This window comes from Populus nigra, chromosome 13, assembly GCF_951802175.1.
Source record: "Populus nigra chromosome 13, ddPopNigr1.1, whole genome shotgun sequence".
NCBI classification, from domain to species: Eukaryota; Viridiplantae; Streptophyta; class Magnoliopsida; order Malpighiales; family Salicaceae; genus Populus; species Populus nigra.
Window position 1 is genome coordinate 4,458,589 of NC_084864.1, and position 22,104 is coordinate 4,480,692.

Here is a 22,104-nt window from a genome sequence, read left to right on the forward strand (position 1 = left end):
ATGATAAACTTGTAACTCGGAGAATAAAAGACGAGTCAATCTAAGTTAACCCATCAAATCCACAATCTATATCATAAGATCGAAAATCCAATAGAAAAGAAAATGTAAAAAATCATAACACTGAAAAGAAAATATGTGAAAAAACAAACGACATTAACATGTATTAATTTTTCAAACCTGTGACCTGTAACATTAGTCCAGAAGCACCCTATTTAGAAAAATCATTAAGCCTAATTTCTAATCAATTAAATATTGAAGGATTAACTTGGAAAAAATAATATCAAATATACAAAAGGTTTGAAAACAAAAAATGACAATTAAAAGAATGAGAAAAAAATTGAAACACAAAATAAATTTTATTTTTTATTGAAGCGTGACATTGAAAAGAAAAATTAATTGAACAAAAGCACACAAAAAAAAAATTCAAAAGAATAAGGATTAAAATTGAAATAAAAAATAAAAATAAAATTTTAATTGAAGGGTGAAATTGAAAAGAAAAATCAATTAACAAAAGGTCCCAAAACAATAATTAAAAGAATGAGGATTAAATTGAAAAACATATTTTTAGCAAATTGGGATTGAAGGATGAAACTGAAAAAATAAAATTTCTACAAACGGACCAAGAATAAAAATTAAAAATAAAAAGAATAAGGTCTAAAGTTGAAATACAAACAATAAAGAGAGTCAAATTATAATTTTCAGGAGAGGAGAGAGAAAAGAGAGAAAAAAAAGATTCATCAACGATAAACCATACCACCAACATCGTCACGTACCACACTACCAGGAAAAAAATAACGACAAACCATACCATCAACATCGTCACATACCACACTACCAGGAAAAAAACACGACGATGCTAAAAAAGACACAACAAAATATAATTTTTGAGCATCGAAAGGCTCTGCATGTGCAACTCGAATGACACAAGCACCTCTTAGATGTAAGCGAGTACGTCACACGTGCCCCAACCTTTATACACTCACACACGCGTGCACACACACATGATCAAATACCAAGTTGTCCTAAAGTTGACCTGATAATAACAAAAAAAAAACCATTAAAAAAAGATGAAAAAGCCATTTGACACAAGTTTTAAAATTTTTGCTTTTAAAGGTATTTTGGTCATTTTACTATACTTTTTTATATATATATTTCATCAAATATCAAATTACTCTTCAGCTAAACTGATAATAATGAAAAAAACATTGTGAAGATACAAAATTACCCTTCAAAGCCAATTTTAAATCTCTTGCTTCTAATGGTATTTTGATCTTTTCATGGTGCATTTTAAATGAAAAAAGACTTATTTATCACTAGTCAATTTGATAATGACTAACACCACCAAAAAATCTACAAATACAAAAAAAATCATTGTCGAAAAAATCCATCTGTATTTTAGGGTGATATTTACCGACCAAATTGATTCCATCACTAACTCCATTGATATTTACCAACAGAATATTTCTACTGGTAAATACCGAGAGAATCCCAGATGGAATAAAAGAAATTTTAAAAAATCAAAAAGTACAATGATATGTATTTTTTTGTGGACGCTTTTACCGATGGAATTATAGTTGCATTCAAGCAGGGAAAACCATGCAGTGACATGTCATTTATACCGACAAAATTGCTAACGGATTGATAGACAAACATTTTGTTGATAATTCCATCGGTAAGAGTTAATATATGACTTGGTCGTCACCCTCTCCTCCTCTATTTCTCCTTTTTCCCCTCTACAACTAAACAAAACCCCCCCAAAAAATCTACGAATACAAACGAAATCACCGATAAAAAAAATTCATCGGTATTTTAAGGTGATATTTACCAACCAAATTGATCCATTGCTAACTCCATCGGTATTTCTGTTGGTAAATACCGACAGAATCCCAGATGAAATAAAAGAAATTAAAAAAAAAACCAAAAAGTAAAATGGCGTGTAATTTTTTACAGACGCTTTTACCGACAAAATTACAATTGCATTCAAACAAGGAAAACCATGCAGTGATGTGTCATTTATACTGATAGAATTGCCAACAGATTGACAGACAGAAACATTCTGTTGGTAATTCCATCGGTAAGAGTTAATATATGACTTGGTCATCGACCCTCTCCTCCTCTATTTCTCCTTCCTCCCTTCTACAACTAAACAAAACCCAAAAAAAAATCTATGAATACAAACAAAATCACCAACGAAAAAAATTCATCGGTATTTTGGAGTGATATTTATCGACCAAATTGATTACATTGCTAACTCTATCGGTATTTACCATCGGTATTTCTGTTGGTAAATACCGACAGAATCCCAGATGAAATAAAAAGAATTTAAAAAAAAACCAAAAAGTAAAATGAGGTGTAGTTTTTTGTGGACATTTTTACCGAAGGAATTGCAGTTGCATTCAAACAGGGAAAACCATGTAGTGACATGTCACTTATACCAACAGAATTGCCAATGAATTGACAAACAGAAACATTATGTTGGCAATTCCATCGGTAAGAGTTAATATATAACTTGGTCGTTAACCCTCTCCTCCCCTATTTCTCCTTCTTCCCTTCTACAACTAAAAAGTAAAATGAGGTGTAGTTTTTTGTGGACATTTTTACCGAAGGAATTGCAGTTGCATTCAAACAGGGAAAACCATGTAGTGACATGTCACTTATACCAACAGAATTGCCAATGAATTGACAAACAGAAACATTATGTTGGTAATTCCATCGGTAAGAGTTAATATATAACTTGGTCGTTAACCCTCTCCTCCCCTATTTCTCCTTCTTCCCTTCTACAACTAAACAACCCCCCCACCAATCTGCAACTAGCAAACATCCCCCCATCTCAACACAACTCATCCTTCCTCGACCTTTCCAGTCACAACAACACTTTATTATGGATTTTCCATTTTTAGCAAGCAGATCTACCATTTTATTTATTTAAACACAATTTTAAAATGTTAATTTTTTTATTGCATATTTTTATAGTAGATGTATTTTGTGTGGGTGTTTACTTGTTTTATTATTTTTTCTCAAACAAACTTGTTGTATAGATACATGATTTTGTACATGTTATGGTTTATTTGAGATTTTATAAAATTATATTTTTTTATAAATTGTTGAAACTTAAGTCGAATTACTGACTTAGGTGTGTTGTGATGATATAAATAATGGTTTGTTTAACGGGTTTGTTTTATATTTTATCAATTTTATTGCCGAGTTGTAATTTCTATAAATTAATGTATACAAATTTGTATGTACATAGATAATTGATAATGAATTAAAAAATATAAAAATAGATTAATTGTTTACTTAACATAGTTAATTAATACATATTGTTCACACACACACACACACACACACACACCAAATTCTAAATAATTAGTAATTGGAAAAAATATACGCAAAGCATTTAGCATTTATCATGGTAAAATATCTTAACTATCCTTTAAAGCATAATTAATTGAATTGTAATGTAGGTGTTTTTTTTTAACTTTTCCCATTATTTAAAATAGTAAAATGACACATTTATTCCTTAGATTATTTTTTTTTGAATTGATGGCTAGGGGTGTTTTGGTCCTTTTGTCTTGGTTTCTTTTTTTTACTATTGCCATATTTTAGACAAGGTGGCTAGCGTGTTGCCACACAAGCTTGCATATGGGCAACGTCTATGCCTTTTAAGCAGCACATATGACTTAAATCGGTGTTCAAACACTGTGTTTCACGACGACATTAGAAGTGTCTCGATATTCTCTTTTTGATTGTTAGACATGTGTTTACAAAGGAGGAGCGATTGGGCTCCAATGTACTTTTTTTCTTCTCCTTCTCCTTCTCATTCCCCTTTTTTCTCTCTTCTCATTGAAAAAATTCAAGGGTGTCCTGCCATTTGTTTTTTTATATGCAATTTGATCCTCATTTTTTGGATTTCTATTTGTTTTATTGTTTTTTTTAATTCAATTTCATCCCTCATTATTTGGTTTAATTGGATTTTTATATCAAATTTGATCCTCATTCTTTTAATTGTTATTGGCTTTTTTTTTTTAATTTTTATAACTTTTTTTAATTTCATCCTTAAGCATTTTGTTTTAGTTTTTTTTTTATGTCAAATATGGCCCCCATTTTTTTCCTCTTTAATTTTTTTTTATCAATTTCATCATTCGATATTTTATTGATTTATAATTTTGCTTCGTTATTTTTTAGATTTTTCTTTCCATAGGGTTAATTCAAGACTCATGACTAGGGTTTTAAGTCACACAAACAACTCATCATTTCTATAAACATATCGCAAACATGTTCTTATCCATAATCCTACTAGAAAATCACTCATCCTCATACTTTTAAGCTGTAATAGCCCGACCCAACTTTCCATGTAATGTCCGTTATGTGCCTTACCGCCCTTACGATTTTGTTCCTGGTGACGCGAGCTCACTTTTGAGCCTGATGCTCCAAAACACGTATGACAAGTTAGTATCAACACTCTTAATAAGGTCAGCTACTACTCCCTCACCAGCCGATATGAGATATTACAATCCACCCCTTTAAGGAGCCCGACGACCCTGTCGACACAACCGGACAACCAATGAGGTCGGCTCTGATACCAAATGTAACAGCCCGACCCAACTTGCCATATATTGTCCGCTTTGGGCCTTACCATCCTCATGGTTTTGTTCCTGATGACACGAGCCTACTTCTGAGCTTGACGCCTCAAAATGCATATAACAAGTTAGCACCAGCACTCTTGATAAGGCCAGCTATCACTTCCTTACCCGTCGATGTGGGATATTACATATGCAATCCATTGATCACCATATAAGTAACCTTGGGGACTACTCTAAATCCATAATCATTCATTGTCAACCTCACCATTTTATACTTCATTTATATACAATATTGTATATATAGTACCCTTATATTGTTGTAATATACACACACAAACAAAATATAACTTACTAATAGATAAAATTCCAAAAGATGTAATTACACTTATATTTCAATTCATTACAGAATAAATCATATAACTAAACTTTACTTAAGTAGTTTAACTACAAAGACTCAATTGCTTTACTGTTATTGCATTGGTAGACGAGATGGATATAAAACATGCACATATTAACTTAGTTAATTTTAAATAAAAGTATTCATTCAACTCATTATCCATGTAACTACTTAAAATGATAAGTAATACACTATTTACTTTTGAACCCGAAACTCATAATTCTGCTTTTAACTTTATTAATACCTTTAAATTTATTCATGGAGATCATCCCCTTCATTACACATCACTCTTATTATTTCCATCATGTATCCATTTATTTTCATTTCAAGCTTTCATTACTTACTAGGATCTTACTACGTTCGGTCTGATGTTTATGTGGGGGTTTACCCCCTGAGTCCTGCTTTTTTATTTCTTTTAAACACCTTTTCGTTTCTTGAGCATCTTTGTTTTATCAATAAAAAAAAATTGTTGTCGCAAGCGGTGTATCGAGCCTACAAATCTAGTAACATCTAGCATTTCACAGTTGTGACATAAAATGCAATAATTTGTTTATTTAAAAAAAATACACAATTGAACAAAATATTTAACTTTTGTTTTTTAGATATTTGGGTTTAACATGTGTTAACCCATATTTGATTATTATTTTTATTTAAAAAGTCCGAAACTATGTCATTTTAAGCCTTTTTATTAAAAACAAACACAAATATAATTTTTTCAAGCAATATTGAGACTTTAAGCAACCACCATCAAGCTTCTCTTATCTCATGGAACCTATGAAACAAAAAAAAACTCATTTTGATGGTTAAAAATGACTTGAACGATGACTTTCTCTCTCATTGCTGAAATCCAATGACTCCTCTCTAACCAGGAATTGAAAAATAATATAAATAAGCTTTTGCACCAAAATTGTTTTTTTTTTTAAATAAAAGAACCTAAATGTATAATTTGTGTTATTTTTAAAGTTTAAGGATCTAAGTGTTTTTTAATAAAATCTTTGGCATGCCACCCATGTTTGATATCCTTTTATTTTGGTCCTTCTTTTTCCAATTCCAACCTTGCCTAAGAAATTAAAAACAATTGAATTTCAATTAGAATTAAATCACCCAAAAAAAAAACTTTGAACACAAAATGAATTATTAAAAAAATACAGTGTGCCATAGTGTTTTATATAAATATAATATAATGATATAAATCAAAATTGATTCCATTGTCTTTTCTTAGAAGACTATATAGCAGACCCCAGCTTATAATAGGGCAAGGCTTTTTCCAAAAAGTTCCATAACTGAAGTGTGAAATCCATTATAGATTGGGGTCTGATTTGTAGTTATTTATCCCTTCATTTTATCTTCCTAAAGAAAAAATAGCATGAAGCTAACTGGTCTTGTCCGATTGCTCCTTCACGAGTCTTCCCCTAAGCCCTCTGTCACTCAAGAACCACCCGTTTCACCCTCTTCCTTCCTTCCTTCCTTCCTCGAATGGAAACGAAGAAACTACAATCGATCTAAAGATTAAAAATTAGAAAGAATTCTAAAAAAACTCCCCCTTTGGAATTAAAATGGTGAAGAAAAAGGTACCAGATTGGCTCAACAGCTCTCTCTGGTCCTCCTCCTCCACCACCACCACCTCCTTCTCCTACTCCGACACCAATCACTTCGACCACCACTCATCCACCTCCGCCTCACCCCCAATCGATCCACCGCTACCTCCTGCCGCCACCAGAGACGAACAACAGCATCCGCCTCGTCATCATCATAATTATCATCCGCGAAAACCTGACATTAAAGAAGATAAGCACTCAAAAAGCAGCATCGTTAACGACAACATCAGTAATAATAATAGTAATAATTCTATTAGTAATAATAAAATAGATAATCGAAAAGCTGATAATACTGAGAGCTCTGCGGAGGATATTTCAAATCAGGCTCTTCTTTTGACCGAGGTTAGTTCAAGTTTTTCTTCCTTCCTCCCCTCCCCTTTTAAATTTTTGAGTTTCTATTTAAAGCTGCGTTGTTTTGCTGATGTAGTTATCAAGGAAGGTGATAAATATGGGGGAATTAAGGAGGATAGCTTCTCAAGGGATACCTGATAGTGCTGGTATTCGTTCCACGGTTTGGAAGGTGAGTTAAATTAAATTAAAAAAAAATTTGGTTGTTGAGAGAATTGAAAGAAATTAGAGATTTTTCGTTTTCAAGAAAACTGGATTTTAATTCTCTTCGAGTAGTTATGAGATAAATGCAGTGTCTTGAGTAATGGGTCAATCTTGAAATTTTGGTATTTCAAGCTTATGATTACTTGGGTTTGTAAATTTAGAAATTTAGAGATTTTGGGTTTCAAGAGAAGTGATTTTTTTATGCTGAGGAGCTGTTGAAGTAACGTACTCTCGTTCCTCTTGTTGAATGGAGCGAGTGTCTTGCATGCTGATTTGGGTTAGTGGGCTAAGTCTGAATTTAAGCTTACTGATTGTGTATGGCAGCTCTTGTTGGGGTATTTACCACCTGATCGTTCGCTTTGGTCGTCTGAATTGGCTAAGAAGAGATCTCAGTACAAGCGATTTAAAGAGGAGCTTTTGATGAATCCTGTAAGTCAAATAGCAGAAATTTTAATGCCTTATTTGGTCAATAATTTATTGGGGAAATAAAACGATCATAAAGGTTATAAAACATAGTGTGGTGTGTTTGTTATCCAATCTGTTGCTGGTTTTTTATTCATGATTTTTTATGGTGTTAGCATTCTTATATAATGGATTTTTGGAAAGTTCTCACAACTTTGACAGCATTGGAAATTGTTAACATTGTGAAGAGGTTGCAAAAATAAGTTAAATTCCATCCTAGATGTATGTTTTCATGAATTGAGCTAGATTAACTTGGGTTGTTATAAGTAAGATTGTGAGCTAATGGACCGGTGAAGTCTTTTTTCAGAATAAGGATGTGCTGCTGCCTTCAGTTTAATGTTCTAATTCTTGTCAAAGGTTCTGGTATTCTGAATTTTTTTGTGGCTAGTTAGTCAGAAATAACAAGGAGGTTGGAGAAAACGATGGGTTTTGACAATGATGATGCAAAATCTGAAAGCCGTTATGTGCTCTCAAGATCAAAGATAACTCATGGGGAGCATCCTTTGAGCCTTGGGAAGAGCAGCATTTGGAATAAATTCTTTCAGGTATGAAACCAACTGCTTCATGGCACAAATGCTTTAGACATTGGATATTTTCTGTTCTATCGTGCCTTTATTGGATTAGTTATTGTAACTTTTCTCATGGATTAGCTGGTGCAGTTCTGTTAAAGAATCTGCATCAGTATGGAGCCTTTTTCAGGAACTTTGAGAAGGGAAAATGAAATAAGTGGAAGTATTGGGTTTGTACTCGAAAGGTCTTTGTTTTGAACTTTGAACAAAAAAAATGTTAAAACAAATACGAAAGTAAAGTAAATGATGCCTTGCCTGTTATTCTTTGAGATGTCCTGGGAATATGATTTAGTACCGTTCCACATCATGACAGCTAGTGTTCACATATAGAGAATGCCCCTTGTTGATACGGTTTGGTTTTGCAAGTATGAAGTGTGTGCGTACGACCTGATATGCATCAGGATAATAGCTCGTTGCCCATTTCCATGATATTTTTGTCTGCTTGAAGTGATATTTCAACACCATGTGCTTTTGCGAAACAATATACTAATATTTGCACCATATGTCTAACATATGCATCTCCAACCTTGGCATTTTGTAGGACTCAGAGATTATAGAGCAGATTGATCGAGATGTGAAACGCACTCACCCGGACATGCACTTCTTTTCTGGAGACTCATCATTTGCAAAATCCAATCAGGTGTGCTCTTGTTTTTTTTTTTTCTTCGCTTTTCTTCCTGATATTTGGTATTAACTTAAATGCAGTTGTGCCAACCTATTCATGCCTATAATGTTCAGGAGGCTTTGAGAAACATACTGATTGTATTTGCAAAGTTAAATCCGGGAATACGATATGTTCAAGGGATGAACGAAATTTTGGCACCTCTATTTTACGTATTCAAAAATGACCCTGATGAGGAAATGGAGGTAAGTGCGTGCTATTGCTTTCTTTTTTGTTAGAATAATATTTCATTATCCAATTCTATGTACACTTCAGTGGAAATGGTGAATGATAGAAAGTCTCCATGATTTAATACATGAAATGCCAGTGTTATTTGGAGATGCATAATATAATACATCAACAACACTTTCATCAATTCTATGTACACTTTCATCTCTATGCAGTGGCATAATCTTGATCCACCAATGAATTTTTAGAAGACAGTTGCATTGCAATAATTGTGGGAGCATGCATCTCATCCACTGTCATCATTGATCCTGTGATTTGGTGTTAATGTCTTGTTTCAATTATCCTTTTCGGGTTTCATTTTATTTATCATTTCTTTTATTTAAGTTATGCAGGCCTGTGCAGAAGCAGACACATTTTTCTGCTTTGTCGAGTTATTGAGTGGATTCCGGGATCATTTCTGTCAGCAACTTGACAACAGTGTTGTGGGAATTCGTTCAACTATTACAAGATTGTCGCATCTTTTGAAGGAGCATGATGAAGAACTTTGGCGTCATCTTGAGGTCACGACCAAAGTAAGACACTATCACAAAGTTACGTATTTATATTTCAGTTGCAATGTATCAAGGCATGGTTTGTCACATATGGATTTTGTATTCTACTAGAAATATGAAACAATAGTTTGATATATAAGAATGAAAACAAGTGACATGGGTTCCAGGCAGCCTTTTGAAATGGTAGAAGTTGGGTTTGTGCTTATAACTCGCATCAGGTTTCATAAATTTAAACATTAAGCAACATTTTTTTTTTACTATAGATTAGTTATGAGGCATTTCACTGCAGGGTCTATTTTTTGGGCAAGTCATTCTTCTGAAATTTGCTTGCTTTTTTCTTTAAAAAAATACATAACAGGTCAACCCCCAGTTTTATTCATTTCGGTGGATTACTCTCCTCTTGACTCAGGAGTTCGATTTCGCAGATAGTATTCACATTTGGGACACGCTTCTAAGTGACCCTGAGGGTCCTCAGGTAAAATTCATTTCCTCTCTATTCTTTTCTTTAAATGTGGTTTTTAATAAATAGAACAAGGGTGCCACCTCCTAAGGACCAAATTGTAGGTTTGAAGAAGCAAGCTCTCTAGACCTCTATCTTCCTGTAGGGTTAATCCAGTCGAGTACTTTGAGGAACATTTTTATATCCATGGCTGGGATAGCTCAGGGCCTTCTGTGGTACATTCAAATTTTGCTGAAATTTTTGTGGTGATGAAAGACTGAAAATGCTGTAGGATGACATACTTCTAGAACAATGGTACCATTATGGCTCCACCTATTGGCTACAAGCCTAGACTCCAATATTGGACTTTAATGATTCTAAAGACTTAATGTTGAAGAGGTTAGTTATTACAAGACATAAGCGAGAGATGTGGAAATTCATCATTGATTGCAGAGCCTTGACTAAAACTATGGTGTCATGATCAGTTTATACGATGAAGTCCGACTGAGATGGTTAATTAGAAGCAGTGGTCTTGCATATGTTAGATGTCGAATGTACGTTAGTGGAACAACTTGCTTGAATGTTTATTTTGACCAATTATGTAGTGGAACACAATGTGCATCATTTCCCCTGTCCCGTTACTTGGTCAAAACAGCTAATTAACACTTTTACATTTGCAGGAAACTTTGCTTAGGGTATGTTGTGCACTGCAGCTAATTAACACTTTTACATTTGCAGGAAACTTTGCTTAGGGTATGTTGTGCAATGCTGATTCTTGTTCGGAGGCGTCTACTAGCTGGGGATTTCACTTCTATTCTCAAGCTGCTTCAGAACTACCCCCCAACAAACATTAGTCATTTGCTCTATGTCGCAAACAAGTTGCGTGGTCAACCGCCACACTAATTATTTTTAGACACTTAATTTTTGCCCTTCCTCGTTTTTGTTTGAGAATTTAGTGTTTGTAAATAAATGTTGGTTGAAGGTAACAGGTAACTGATAAGGAGATGCTCCTTTGTCTCTTAGATTTGTCATGGTGGTGGTAGAGAGCTATGTTTCTGAATTCGGTTTTCTGTAGGTCATGTATTCTTTCGATTAAATACAGAAATGTCAGTTACAGGATGATCGAGATGCTGTCGTTTACAGGATGGTAAATATGCTGTTGGCTAGCTGCATGCTGTTTATTGTTTTTACTGTGCTAATTAAGGAAACTGAAGAGCGTGGCTTGAACTAACCTGTAACTGGGCATCCATTTTTCACCGTCTAGGCAAGCCTCAATATTTACCCATCACCCTTTTTTGTAGGCAAATAATCACATGAACAAAACCTTAGTAACGCAATCTTTTTTATATATTAAAAAAATATGCTTTTTGTAAGAGAGATTGCTTCGGATATGTTAAGCTTGAATTCACTACGTCTCGCTTTGCACTGAGCATTCATTACCTTTTTGTTCACAAGAGCATGGATATTGAGGACTTGCCAAGCTTAGTCATGCTAAGAACTCATTGGAGGTATCAAATGGAGCTAGAATAAAAAAACTTAAAAGAGGTATTAAATAGACTTGTACCGAGTATATAGAGTAAGATGGATCTAGAAAAGCTTGGAATGTTTAAGAAGCATAAAGAATAGCATCTAACTCATCTAATCCAAGTCCAAGAAAAGCTCAATTCTTGTAGATCAAAGAGTTATCAGATCTGATTTCTAGTTTAGGAAGGAAACTAAATTAACAAGTACGAAAAAAAAAAGAGATTATCTTGCATGGACTTGAAACTCTAGATCGTTTTTCACACAATAAATATGCAAATCCAAGGAAAACTTATTTCGCTATGGCTAGATCGCCCGTAATTACTCACAGCAAGGAAAATGTTGTCCATTGAATCCGACGTCTTCCAGTGTATTAGCAAGTGTAAATGAATACAAGCTGCAAAAATCAATCAGATTCATGTACTTGACTAGTATATTTGTAGATAATGTGCCTTCTTCCTCCCTGTAATGAATCATTGTCATTTAAACCTGAGTAGCATGAACCTGCAGCATCCAATAGATTTTACATGGATTGGTATGCTGATCTCTGGGAAGAGTGGAGCCAAGAATCAGCTATCATCTGATATCCTGAGATCATGAAATATAGGATGAAAGGGGAGACATCTATATACAAGATAATAAGAATGAAAAACTCAAATGAAACGAATCAGCATCCACTTTTCTCATGCAAGAAGTAATCTCATAGATAGAAGATATGAGATGAAGCACAACAATTAATTGCGACACTTCAAGGTAACAGATAGATAATAATCTAAGATATAAAATTACCTGAAAGACTCAATATAGTTGCTGGACCCCTAGCTCCAATTTGTAGTACAGTACTAGGGAAAGAGTAAATAACTACTAAAAATATACAAGACAACTCCTATCTTTCTGCCAAGGATACTGTTGAATCTGATCGGTTGTATTGTTCCATGTCGATGTTTTCAGTCACTAATTGGCTGTGCAAATTTTGCATGACATTCTCTGATGGGCATTTATGAGCAGGATTCTGTGTTTCCATTTGACAAAAACATTCCGGCCAAGAATTTGTATAAAATGACTCTGGTGAGATCCGTTTGTGGGGGCCACCAAAGTTTGTTTTGAGCATAACATGCCTAACAGCTTCTTCAAAACCAGCTGTCCTTCCGTTCTCTCGAGCAATAAAAACTGGGGCAAGGCCTTTCCTGTCAGGTCTAATATTTGTTCGAAAGCCATAATACAGACGGTGACCCAGGAGATTGTTGGCAAAGTTGCTTGGTCCATCATAAGTTGGCATAAATATGTCAGCAAGAAGACAAACCATGTAATCCACAGCAGATCCTATCAATCCCTGAGAGTTCGTAGCCAGCTCCTCACTGGCATCAACAGAACTGTGATTCTCAAGGCGAGGGAATAGGGCCCTAAATGGTGTCATAAACCGCTCTCCACCAAACAGTTCGCCAGCTGCTAGGTATATCCTGGTGGAATTGTTGAACCCCATAGCACGTAAGATAAGACCAACCTACAGCAAGTAAGAGGCATAACAATAGTATTAATTCTTCATATGTGGTAGTAAGTTCAATGCTGGTAGAGTTGATAACCAACTGACAGACAAATGCATGGGCATTCAAACAAAAGATCACCTCTTCTGGAGTTAGTGGACATTTTCCAATGGCCCTTCTTTCTTTATAAATGAGTGTTTTATCAGCAAAATTTTCCTTCCGATACTTTTTCAATATTTTTTGTTCTGCAGGGGTAAATATATCAAAGCACCTGCACGTCATTCATATCCAGGGTAATCAGAATTCAGAATGACATCATTATGTTTTTCATATTTGGAATGTCTTCCAATTAATTCTATGAATCCCAACCCAAAGCAGACAGTTAAAGTCTTGAAAATGTGAAAAGGAAAGATCTTTAAGATATACAAAAGTAGAGTTTCCATGTAGATGAACACAGAACTATATCTAAATCAGTAGAATGGCTCACAAAAGGTATAAAACTCTACAAACACCATGGGAGTAGATGCTGGTTGATCAAAACCATGACTGGGTTGTAAGAATAGTTCATGAAGAAAGATTAGAATCGCCACATAAAAATCCACGGGCACAGACTAAACAAATATGTCAACGCAAGAAACACCAAAAAGCCCACTTCGATGGAAAACAATCACAAATTGAAAGGAAAACTACAGAAGGTCCTTTCTATTAGCAGTTACAGAATTCCAGGAAAATTGTCAGGTATCTGCACACTTCAATTTTTTCATCCATGTATCCAAGTTCAGTTATCTGGTAAGCAGAAAAAAATCATCTTCAGAGTGCACTCCACAATTCACTAAAAATACAGCACAAGCATGTCTAGATGCACTTGTTTACTAGGAGAAAATAATACTAATGCCCCTATAAATCTTCCCTATAACTGCTAAGAGAAAATACTCTTTAAATTACAGGATAGTGAAATTTGTGTATGTAGGCCAGTCCCTTCTAAAAATACATGCCAGCACTGATTATGTCAACAGCTACTGTAAAGTAAATAGCTAAGTGCTTACCCAGCAAATGACAGCATGTCCATCTCAAAACGGAGGTGTATTGCCATGAAGTGACCTTGTGAGCGTAGCTTATCAACTATTGACTCGCTTAACTTCATAATATGCGGTTTAAATCTTAGAGCATGATAGTTAACCCTGCACCTTAACCGTTGATACTCAGGGTTGTCAATTTCTTCAGCTAAACGATGTGAAAATGGACTTAGATAAATGGCTCCATGTTCCTTCATTTTCTTCAGAGCATCAGTTGTATACCAACTAATAGGAGCATCTCTAGGGGGGCGCAGCTGAGGCAAGGGAGAAAATTAAGGATGACAAAAATGTTAATATTTTCAGGACCCAATGACTTAAAATGGCCTAAGCACAAAATTTCACAGATGAAACGGAATGACATGTTACTACATTTACCTGAAAAGCTTTAATCTTCTTGGTTTTCCCATTTTTATGAATTTCTGGAATTCTTTCCACAATTTGTACATCAAATCTCAGTGATTGGATAAAATGCTCAACATCATAGAGGCCATGAAATCCACTGTACATGGTAAAGATAACATGTAACAATTCAATCACAATTCCGAAAATTATACACTCAACAACGTAATATGTCTCAAAAAGTTGATAAATTGAATCAGCAGAAAAATCACTTTGTGAGTCCTGTTAAAAGGTATAAGAATGATGGCATTTTAGAAGAAGCTCAAGCCGCAGCATCTTAAATGTTCAACATCATAGAGGTCATTACTACAACACTACAAAGTAAGGAAGAAATGTCAACCCTGCAGAGGACTATACAACTTACAAAGGCGATGCCAGAGTAGGGGGGAAAAAAGTAATCAAGATTAACTAGCGAAAAAATAACACTAACAGGTCCCTTCAATATTCTTTCTTTAATGATCACATTTAACAGATTCAACACAAAATGTTTCCAAAATGCTAGAAATAAGCAACAAATAGTTACCCAATATAAATGAATTCAAGAATGGATGCACTAAAAACACATACCTGTCATCATGCCAGAAGGAGTTTGCATCCAACTCAGGCAAAACAAGTGTAGCGTTCATGATTCTTGCAGCAAGAACAGCATTACAAATCTATATAACATCCAAGGTAGTATATATTAATTCATTTAAAATAAATCCATTACACCAGGTATCACCATCATATAATACCTAACTTGGCTACATTCTACTCGTGTATATTTTTTAAAAATCTATCATAGTTATATATATACAAAAAAACACACACACTCTCCCTCTTGTAATCAAAGAAAATATATTTTCCTTCCATTTCCCAATACACTGAACAACCATGGAAGTAGATTCCGTCAAGCTTACGCACCCAATTTACATTTTCAATAAAAATAAAATAAAAATGCTTGGAAGATATGTATGAAAATATAACATTACTACTACAAGTTAAGAGAGTTATGCAAGAACGGATTACAAACCGCGCTTCTTTGCTGATTCAAACCGCCATTACAACGAACACGGAGATACCCATTGGTCTCCTTTGGAGGAGCTGCAGCCACAAAATAAAAGAGAAAAACATTTCTTCAACACAAACTCACATCATTACTATAGAAAATGGTATTTTGATAAAATGAAGAACACATACGTGGCCACTTAGATCGTGGAGCCGATGACGGCTTCCACCCACCCGAATTCGCACTTTTCCATAGCTCTTCTACATTTATCTGCTCCTCAAAAAAAAAATCAAATACCAAAAAATAAATAAACATATCAAGCTCAGAATTAAGTATCCAAAATAAATAGAAAAATGAGGTAAGGAAGGAACCTGAGATGGTGCGGTGGATCCGTTAGTGTTAGGAGTAAATGGAGCGGAGAGTAAAGAAAGAGAGCAGATCAAGAGAAAAAGGACTGCAATCGATAGTTTGGCTAATAATCCTCCTCCTCCTCCTTGCTTCCCGTGCTGCCTTTGGTGACCTAATCTTCTTGCATATTTAAATTCAGAATTAAATTAAAATTAAAAAAAAATAGATTGATTGAGTGATTGAGGTCTGTTTGATGTGCATGTAATTTACCTCCTCATCGATTGGATTGAAAGAATAATTGCAGATCAGATGGTTTTTTTTAATTATTTATAATTATTATAAGAGAAATGCGGAAGAAGAAAAAGGACGTAGTCCAGTGATGGCTTAAGAGAGCAGAGCAGATGTAGATTGTAGTGTTTCTTTGATATACGTGTGAGCTTGGTTTGAATTTAAATCCTTTATTTACAAGTAATTTCTCAATTAATCACTTTCCTTGTTCGAAAAGATCTAGTAATTTCCCGATGGAGGGACTGATTTAAAATATATATATCATAATGCCTCTCTTGGTTTTTTTTTTTATTAGTAAAGAATGTTACATTTCAATCCAATCGAGCGTTGCAGGAAGAAAAATAGAACAAAAAAAAATTAAAACGAACAAATACCAAAAATAAAATAAAATTAGAATAAACTTACAATCAAAGTTAAGAAATTAGAATAACTCCGTAAAAATAAAATTAAAAAAAAAACATGAATAACAACTTCACAAATCTAAAGTGTTAAAAAATAAAATTAAAAAAATAAATAGTATAAAAAAAGAAGTTGATATGACCCGGGTTAACCTTTTAAATACATGATTTGGGTTATGAACACAATGTAATCTAACAAAAAAAAAACAACTCCTCTCAATTCCTAATTGGAGGACAAAATTGAAAAACAAATATATCAATTTGACAAAACATCCCAAAACAAAAAATATTATTCTAAAAAAATAAAGACCAAATGTTAAACAAAAATAAAATAAGAGGAAAAATAACATTGTTTAATTTAAGGGTAAAATTCAAATAAATCTTACATTTTACAAAAAAAATTAAAACAAAAAAAATCAAAAAAACAAAGATCAAATATGAAATACAAACAAAATAAAAAAAAATAACATTTCAATGAAAGGTGAAATAAAAAACATATACCCTCGGTCCAGAATCGTAAACCATTGTTAAATATAGTAGTCCTCAACTGAAAAACAATAAATTAAAAGGAAACCTTTTATGTTTAAGGGTGAAATCCCCAATAAATTAGCTTAAATCTCAAACAAAATAAAGCAATAAATTAATACATGAAATGTCTATCCCATGATAAATCATGTAAATCCCTTATTGAGAAATAATAAAAAATTTAAAAGAAAATTTTTTTGACAGGTAATGAAAGTCCTTGGTTATTTAGCTAAAGATCCTAGATGAAATGAAGTATAAATTTGTGTGTGAAAATACTGATTGTCGATGTAAATCTTATGTTAACCTGCCAACTATAAAGTCGTCCTCCCTCTTTATAAGAAAAACATGTCAACTATATAAGAAAGGAGAGAACACTAAAATCCTTCTCTCTTTTCTTAATTCTCTCATATTTCTCTCTAAATTAGATATTTTAAAGAGGTTGGGAGGGTGCCTTTTAGTGAGAGAAAGATTGAATTTTTTAAGAGAAGGTGATGATACTTAGAATTGATTGCAAAAACTCATTCATTTGAGTCATTTTAGCTAAGGTATAGGATTTTCTTCCAATTAAATTCATTTTTTTTTAGTTTGGTTGTGGGTGAGGAAAGAAATCCCTAATTTCAACATCTAGGGTTTATAAAAAAAAATGGGGAAAATGTTGATAGTTTTAAATGTGATTAAATTGGCATGAATGGAGTGATATTAAAGGTGAATTCAAAGAAAAAAAATTGAAATAAAACTTGGGCATAATGCTTGTCAAATGGCCGACCATAGGGTTGAGAGAGAAATGAATACTTTGTGTAAATTATATGATATTGAATGTTAATGTAATGTGAGGGTTTAAGTGATTGTATTTAAGGTAAGGTTTTTAGTTGGATTTATGAAATACATGTTGTGTATATATGTTATTGGAAAGTGTGGTTATGAGATTTAGAAAATATTAATGTGAAAACGTTAATAAAAATAAAGTCAAGGGTTAATCAATGTAATTAATAAAAACAAGAGATGTGAGGAAGTAAGATTAAAAGAAAAACATGGGTTCTTAGCTTAGTGGCCATCAATGTATAGCAGTTGAAAAATGTTCAAAGTCTATGCAAAATTGTTGAAATGAATCATGTGTTGTGTTTTTTTATATGAAAGTGACATGCTTGAAAAATAAATTAAGGGAGTTTAACATACTTATGAATTTTGTTAGAATTAATCAAATTGTTAATTTAGTAAATTTTGTAAGTTCATCTTGATTGTTTGGTTAAATTGTGTTGTTTTGATGTTTTGGATGCTTAATGGTGATTGTGAATAATATTACATTGAACTAGCTTTTTAGTTCGTACTATGTCTTGGGTCGATTCATTTTTTTAGACTAAAATGATATTAAGACATTAGAAAGTCCAAATCTTGATGCATAATAATCGAAAACACTTTTAAAATACTTAAATGGTGACATAATGAATGATATTTTTTTTCAAAAAAATATATTGAGAAGGCAACACATTAGATCAATATGGGCCAACAATGGTTAATTTATGAAACTCATGATTTGGAGTGTGAGATTATGATAAAATCATGGAACCTACATAAAAAAAAAACTCAATTATAATGAAAAAAATATCGAAGGCTGAAAGCAAAAAATATTTAAAAAAAAGTACAAAAAAAATGGCTCGAGTAAATGTTATCAATGATTGGAGCAACGTCATGAGCTAGGCCAAATGTTTTTAGATGTAAGAAGAATAAAGTTAAGGCAACGTTAGGATTTCTAAACAAGTTAAAGAAATTCGAGATTCAGGTCATTAAGTCGGCTGGGTTTAATAAGTTCAATTAATTTTATAAACATTAAAAAGGCAACTCTAATTTAATCTTTCAAGATCGTAACCCATGAAATTTTAAACCCAGATTCAATCAAAAAGTTCAATTTGCAACAAAAAAAATGATGTCAACTCGTGTTAACCTATTAAAGTAGTGACATTTGACCAAAAGTGCTAAATTTGAAAAACCTTAAAAAATAATTTTCAGCTAATCAAATATTGAAGGATCAAATAAAAAAATAATTATACAAAAGAAAAAGAAAAATTAACAATTATACGCAAAAAAAAGAAGCTCAAACTCACTCGAGTAAATCCATCACACCCACAAGTCAAGTTATGAGATTGAGTAACTTGATAGAAAGGAAAATGAAGAAAATAACGAAACCTAGTTTTTTAAAAAACCATCATTAGCTCATAAAACTCATGACTTGAGCTATTTGACTAAAAATGCTAAATATGGCAAAATCTCAAAGCCCAATTCTTATCAAACCAAATATTGAATGATGAAATAAAAAAAATCAACTATATAAAAGGATTTAAAAGAAGAAAGAGTAATTAAAAGCCAAAAAAAGACGCAAGCCCACCTAAGTTAACCCGCCAAACTCATGGGTTAGATAATAAGATCGAGATAACCTGATAGAAATGAAAACATAAAAAAAAACATGAAGCCTATTTTGTAAAAAAAAAAATCATTGTTAAGTAATGAGATCAAAAAAATAAAATAAGTGAAAAAAGATGTCAACTCGTGTTAGATTATAAAACTCATGATCTGGGTCATTTTATCAGAAGCACCAAACTTGATTATTTAGTTTATAATCATGCAATTTATTCTGTCATGGTAAATTTGTTATCATGACAAAAGGACTAGCATGCTACTAAACATATATATAATCTTGCATGAATAGTATAATCACAATCCTAACATGCATTCTAATATATTAAATTAAATAAGAACTAAAAGAGTACTTATTTATTGAAGTACTTTAAAATTGATTCAAGCGTTGTTGTTATCAAATATCAATCTTTTTATTCTTAAGTTTTTATTGCTATTTACTTAGTGTAATGGGGATTTTTTCAATAAGTCTCCTATAATTCAAACAATACCACCTTGTTTAAGTTCACTCTTAAACAAGGTCCAATAAACCAATGAAATATTGCTTAATGATCCATTTACAAGGATTAAACCTAAGCTCTAGATTATTATAAATTTTAAGAGAAAAAAAGGTTTAAAACCAAAAAACAATGTTGGAAAATAAGGTAAAAAAGAATGTCAAATTCTGCAAAACTAACCAACCTTAGAAACTCTTCGTTAGCTTCTTTTGAAGAGAACTTTAGAGGCCAAAAGATTATGGACATCCCCCACTAATAGCTTTGATTGACCATAATAAACCATAATTAAACATGAACATTTTTTAATTTAAATCATGTGACTTTTGAGCTAAAACATATGTTCATGTAACCTTGACAAAGTTTTGCAAAAACTAATAAGATTTTTCCATTCATAGACCAGACAAACCCATAGGCTAGAAGAAATAATTCTTCATAAACCACGCCTAATTCTAAATTTTAATTGGTAAAAATAATCTTTTATGGCCTAAAATATTATTTTATAATAAACTTAAACCTAGAGGCTAGGTCGAGCCTACATACATGTATATGTGTGAATTTAAGCTCAAAACTTACTTTACTTAAAACCTCTCCCCTTAAAAAGCTTGAGTGTCATTTGAGCTTAATTTTAACGTTCTATTTTATAAACACTAAGAAAGTTTTGTTACTTTTTCTATGTAGGAAATAGTTCTTTTAGAGAGTTTTAAGTTTCACAAAAACATAACAACTAAGAGTTATTTAAGATAAGTTTCTCAATTACCCATAATTTATTTAAATCATGTTAATGTTCTATGTTAAAGAGCTTATACTGAAGATTAAATTTCAATAATTTTTAACTTGAAAAATGAGTAGATCCCATTTTTAATTTGACTTCAATTATGCCCATTAATCATGTTCTTTAATAAATTTTCTAGCAGTTCCTCACATGACTTCAAAATCGTAGCTAAGATAAAAAAAAAAAAGTTTCCTCATTTTAATAGTGTAAATCAATATATGTATGATAAAGTTGAGAAAACTTCATTAGACCTGGGCTTTCTTCACATATAAAATAAAGGTTGGACAATGGATGTTACCTTCAAAATAACCCTATGATGTGTAAGTTAATTTAGGGTTTTATTAGGAAAATATATTGTAAAAAAATAGATCGAGAGATAGCTAAAGTGTTTTTTAGTATTGTTCAAATGAAAAAAATTCCTCCTTCTTTTTAGTTAAACCTGAGAATATATAGTCTCCTTAAAAAAATTTCTAGAACATGCCTTTGAAATGAAAGGGAGAGAGAAAGGGTGATAAGCTTGTTAGGCTCTGCAAATCGACCCAATTGAGTTATATGATGGCTTGGTTGGGCTAAAGAAATCAGTCTAACCAAGCTATATGGTAGCTCAGTCCGCCAAGGTTATACATGATAGCCCAAACCAAGGTAGCACAAGCTTCGATGTGGGTTATATATGCAACTTTTATACGAGCTACATACATTTGAGATCAAGGTTGCACCTTTTTTTTTTTTGTATCACCATTTGCCACCCAAATTCTTATAAACATATATGGTTAAAAGACTTTAACCAACTAAAGAGAGGGAGAAAGTATTTACATCATAAAAGTTTACATTTATCCATGAACAAAAACATTGCCTTTATAGGCATGCCTTTAAATATTTGTTATTTTTTAAAAAATTAGTGAAAGATTTTTGTCTTTTAGAGAAGATTTTTCATAGTACTTGAAGACAAATAATGATAGGGACCTAAAGACAGTTGGTCACGGGGCCTGAAGATGGTTGGTCACATGGACCTGAGGATACAATGAAGATTCAATGGATATTTTTCCATGGAAATTTCATGGAAACAATTCATGTTTGGAGATATGAAGATGCACTATTTAAAAAAAATCAAAATATGATAAATATATAATCTTTGGGATTTATCTTATTTGAGGTGTGTATTATAAGAAGTTTTTCTAATTTGATCATATAGTATTTCATCCTTTATAAATTCTTGAAGGTATCCTTTAAAGATCAATCTTTTTATCTCTTTTGTGAGTGGATGACACTTTTTTGTGTCATGTCTATGATCATGGTAAAAAATATAAAATTTGTTAGGATTTTTTATGTTTAAACCACTTTTTATTAGAGGTAGGTATTGTAGGAAGTCTTTTCTCTTTATGGCAACCAATACCT

The 22,104-nt window shown here is 32.6% G+C and overlaps 2 protein-coding genes across 9 annotated transcripts; one reads left to right on the top strand and one right to left on the bottom strand.

Moving 5' to 3' along the window:
• Positions 1-6,321: 6,321 nt before the first annotated feature.
• Positions 6,322-11,124, top strand: LOC133670424 (uncharacterized). Of its 5 annotated transcripts, none has more exons than XM_062090915.1 (9): positions 6,322-6,920; positions 7,006-7,098; positions 7,455-7,559; positions 7,985-8,137; positions 8,703-8,801; positions 8,867-9,028; positions 9,404-9,583; positions 9,972-10,037; positions 10,682-10,905. In XM_062090915.1, the coding sequence occupies exons 1-9, from the start codon at positions 6,537-6,539 to the stop codon at positions 10,751-10,753; spliced, it is 1,314 nt and encodes a 437-aa protein (XP_061946899.1). In that variant the 5' UTR covers positions 6,322-6,536; the 3' UTR covers positions 10,754-10,905. The 5 variants fall into 5 exon arrangements, with proteins under 5 accessions (XP_061946899.1, XP_061946897.1, XP_061946898.1 ...); XM_062090913.1 differs by having other exon boundaries at positions 6,327-6,920; positions 10,740-11,124; XM_062090914.1 differs by having other exon boundaries at positions 6,329-6,920; positions 9,921-10,037.
• A 609-nt stretch (positions 11,125-11,733) lies between these two features.
• Positions 11,734-16,320, bottom strand: LOC133671542 (O-fucosyltransferase 1-like). Of its 4 annotated transcripts, none has more exons than XM_062092315.1 (10): positions 16,088-16,320; positions 15,841-15,997; positions 15,661-15,739; positions 15,494-15,564; positions 15,049-15,137; positions 14,458-14,581; positions 14,053-14,336; positions 13,148-13,277; positions 12,430-13,026; positions 11,734-12,110 (listed from the first exon to the last, which is right to left on the bottom strand). In XM_062092315.1, the coding sequence occupies exons 1-10, from the start codon at positions 16,093-16,095 to the stop codon at positions 12,099-12,101; spliced, it is 1,551 nt and encodes a 516-aa protein (XP_061948299.1). In that variant the 5' UTR covers positions 16,096-16,320; the 3' UTR covers positions 11,734-12,098. The 4 variants fall into 4 exon arrangements, with proteins under 4 accessions (XP_061948299.1, XP_061948296.1, XP_061948298.1 ...); XM_062092312.1 differs by having other exon boundaries at positions 12,312-13,026; positions 16,088-16,318; XM_062092314.1 differs by having other exon boundaries at positions 12,312-13,026; positions 15,841-15,994; positions 16,088-16,317.
• Between the last annotated feature and the right edge of the window lie 5,784 nt (positions 16,321-22,104).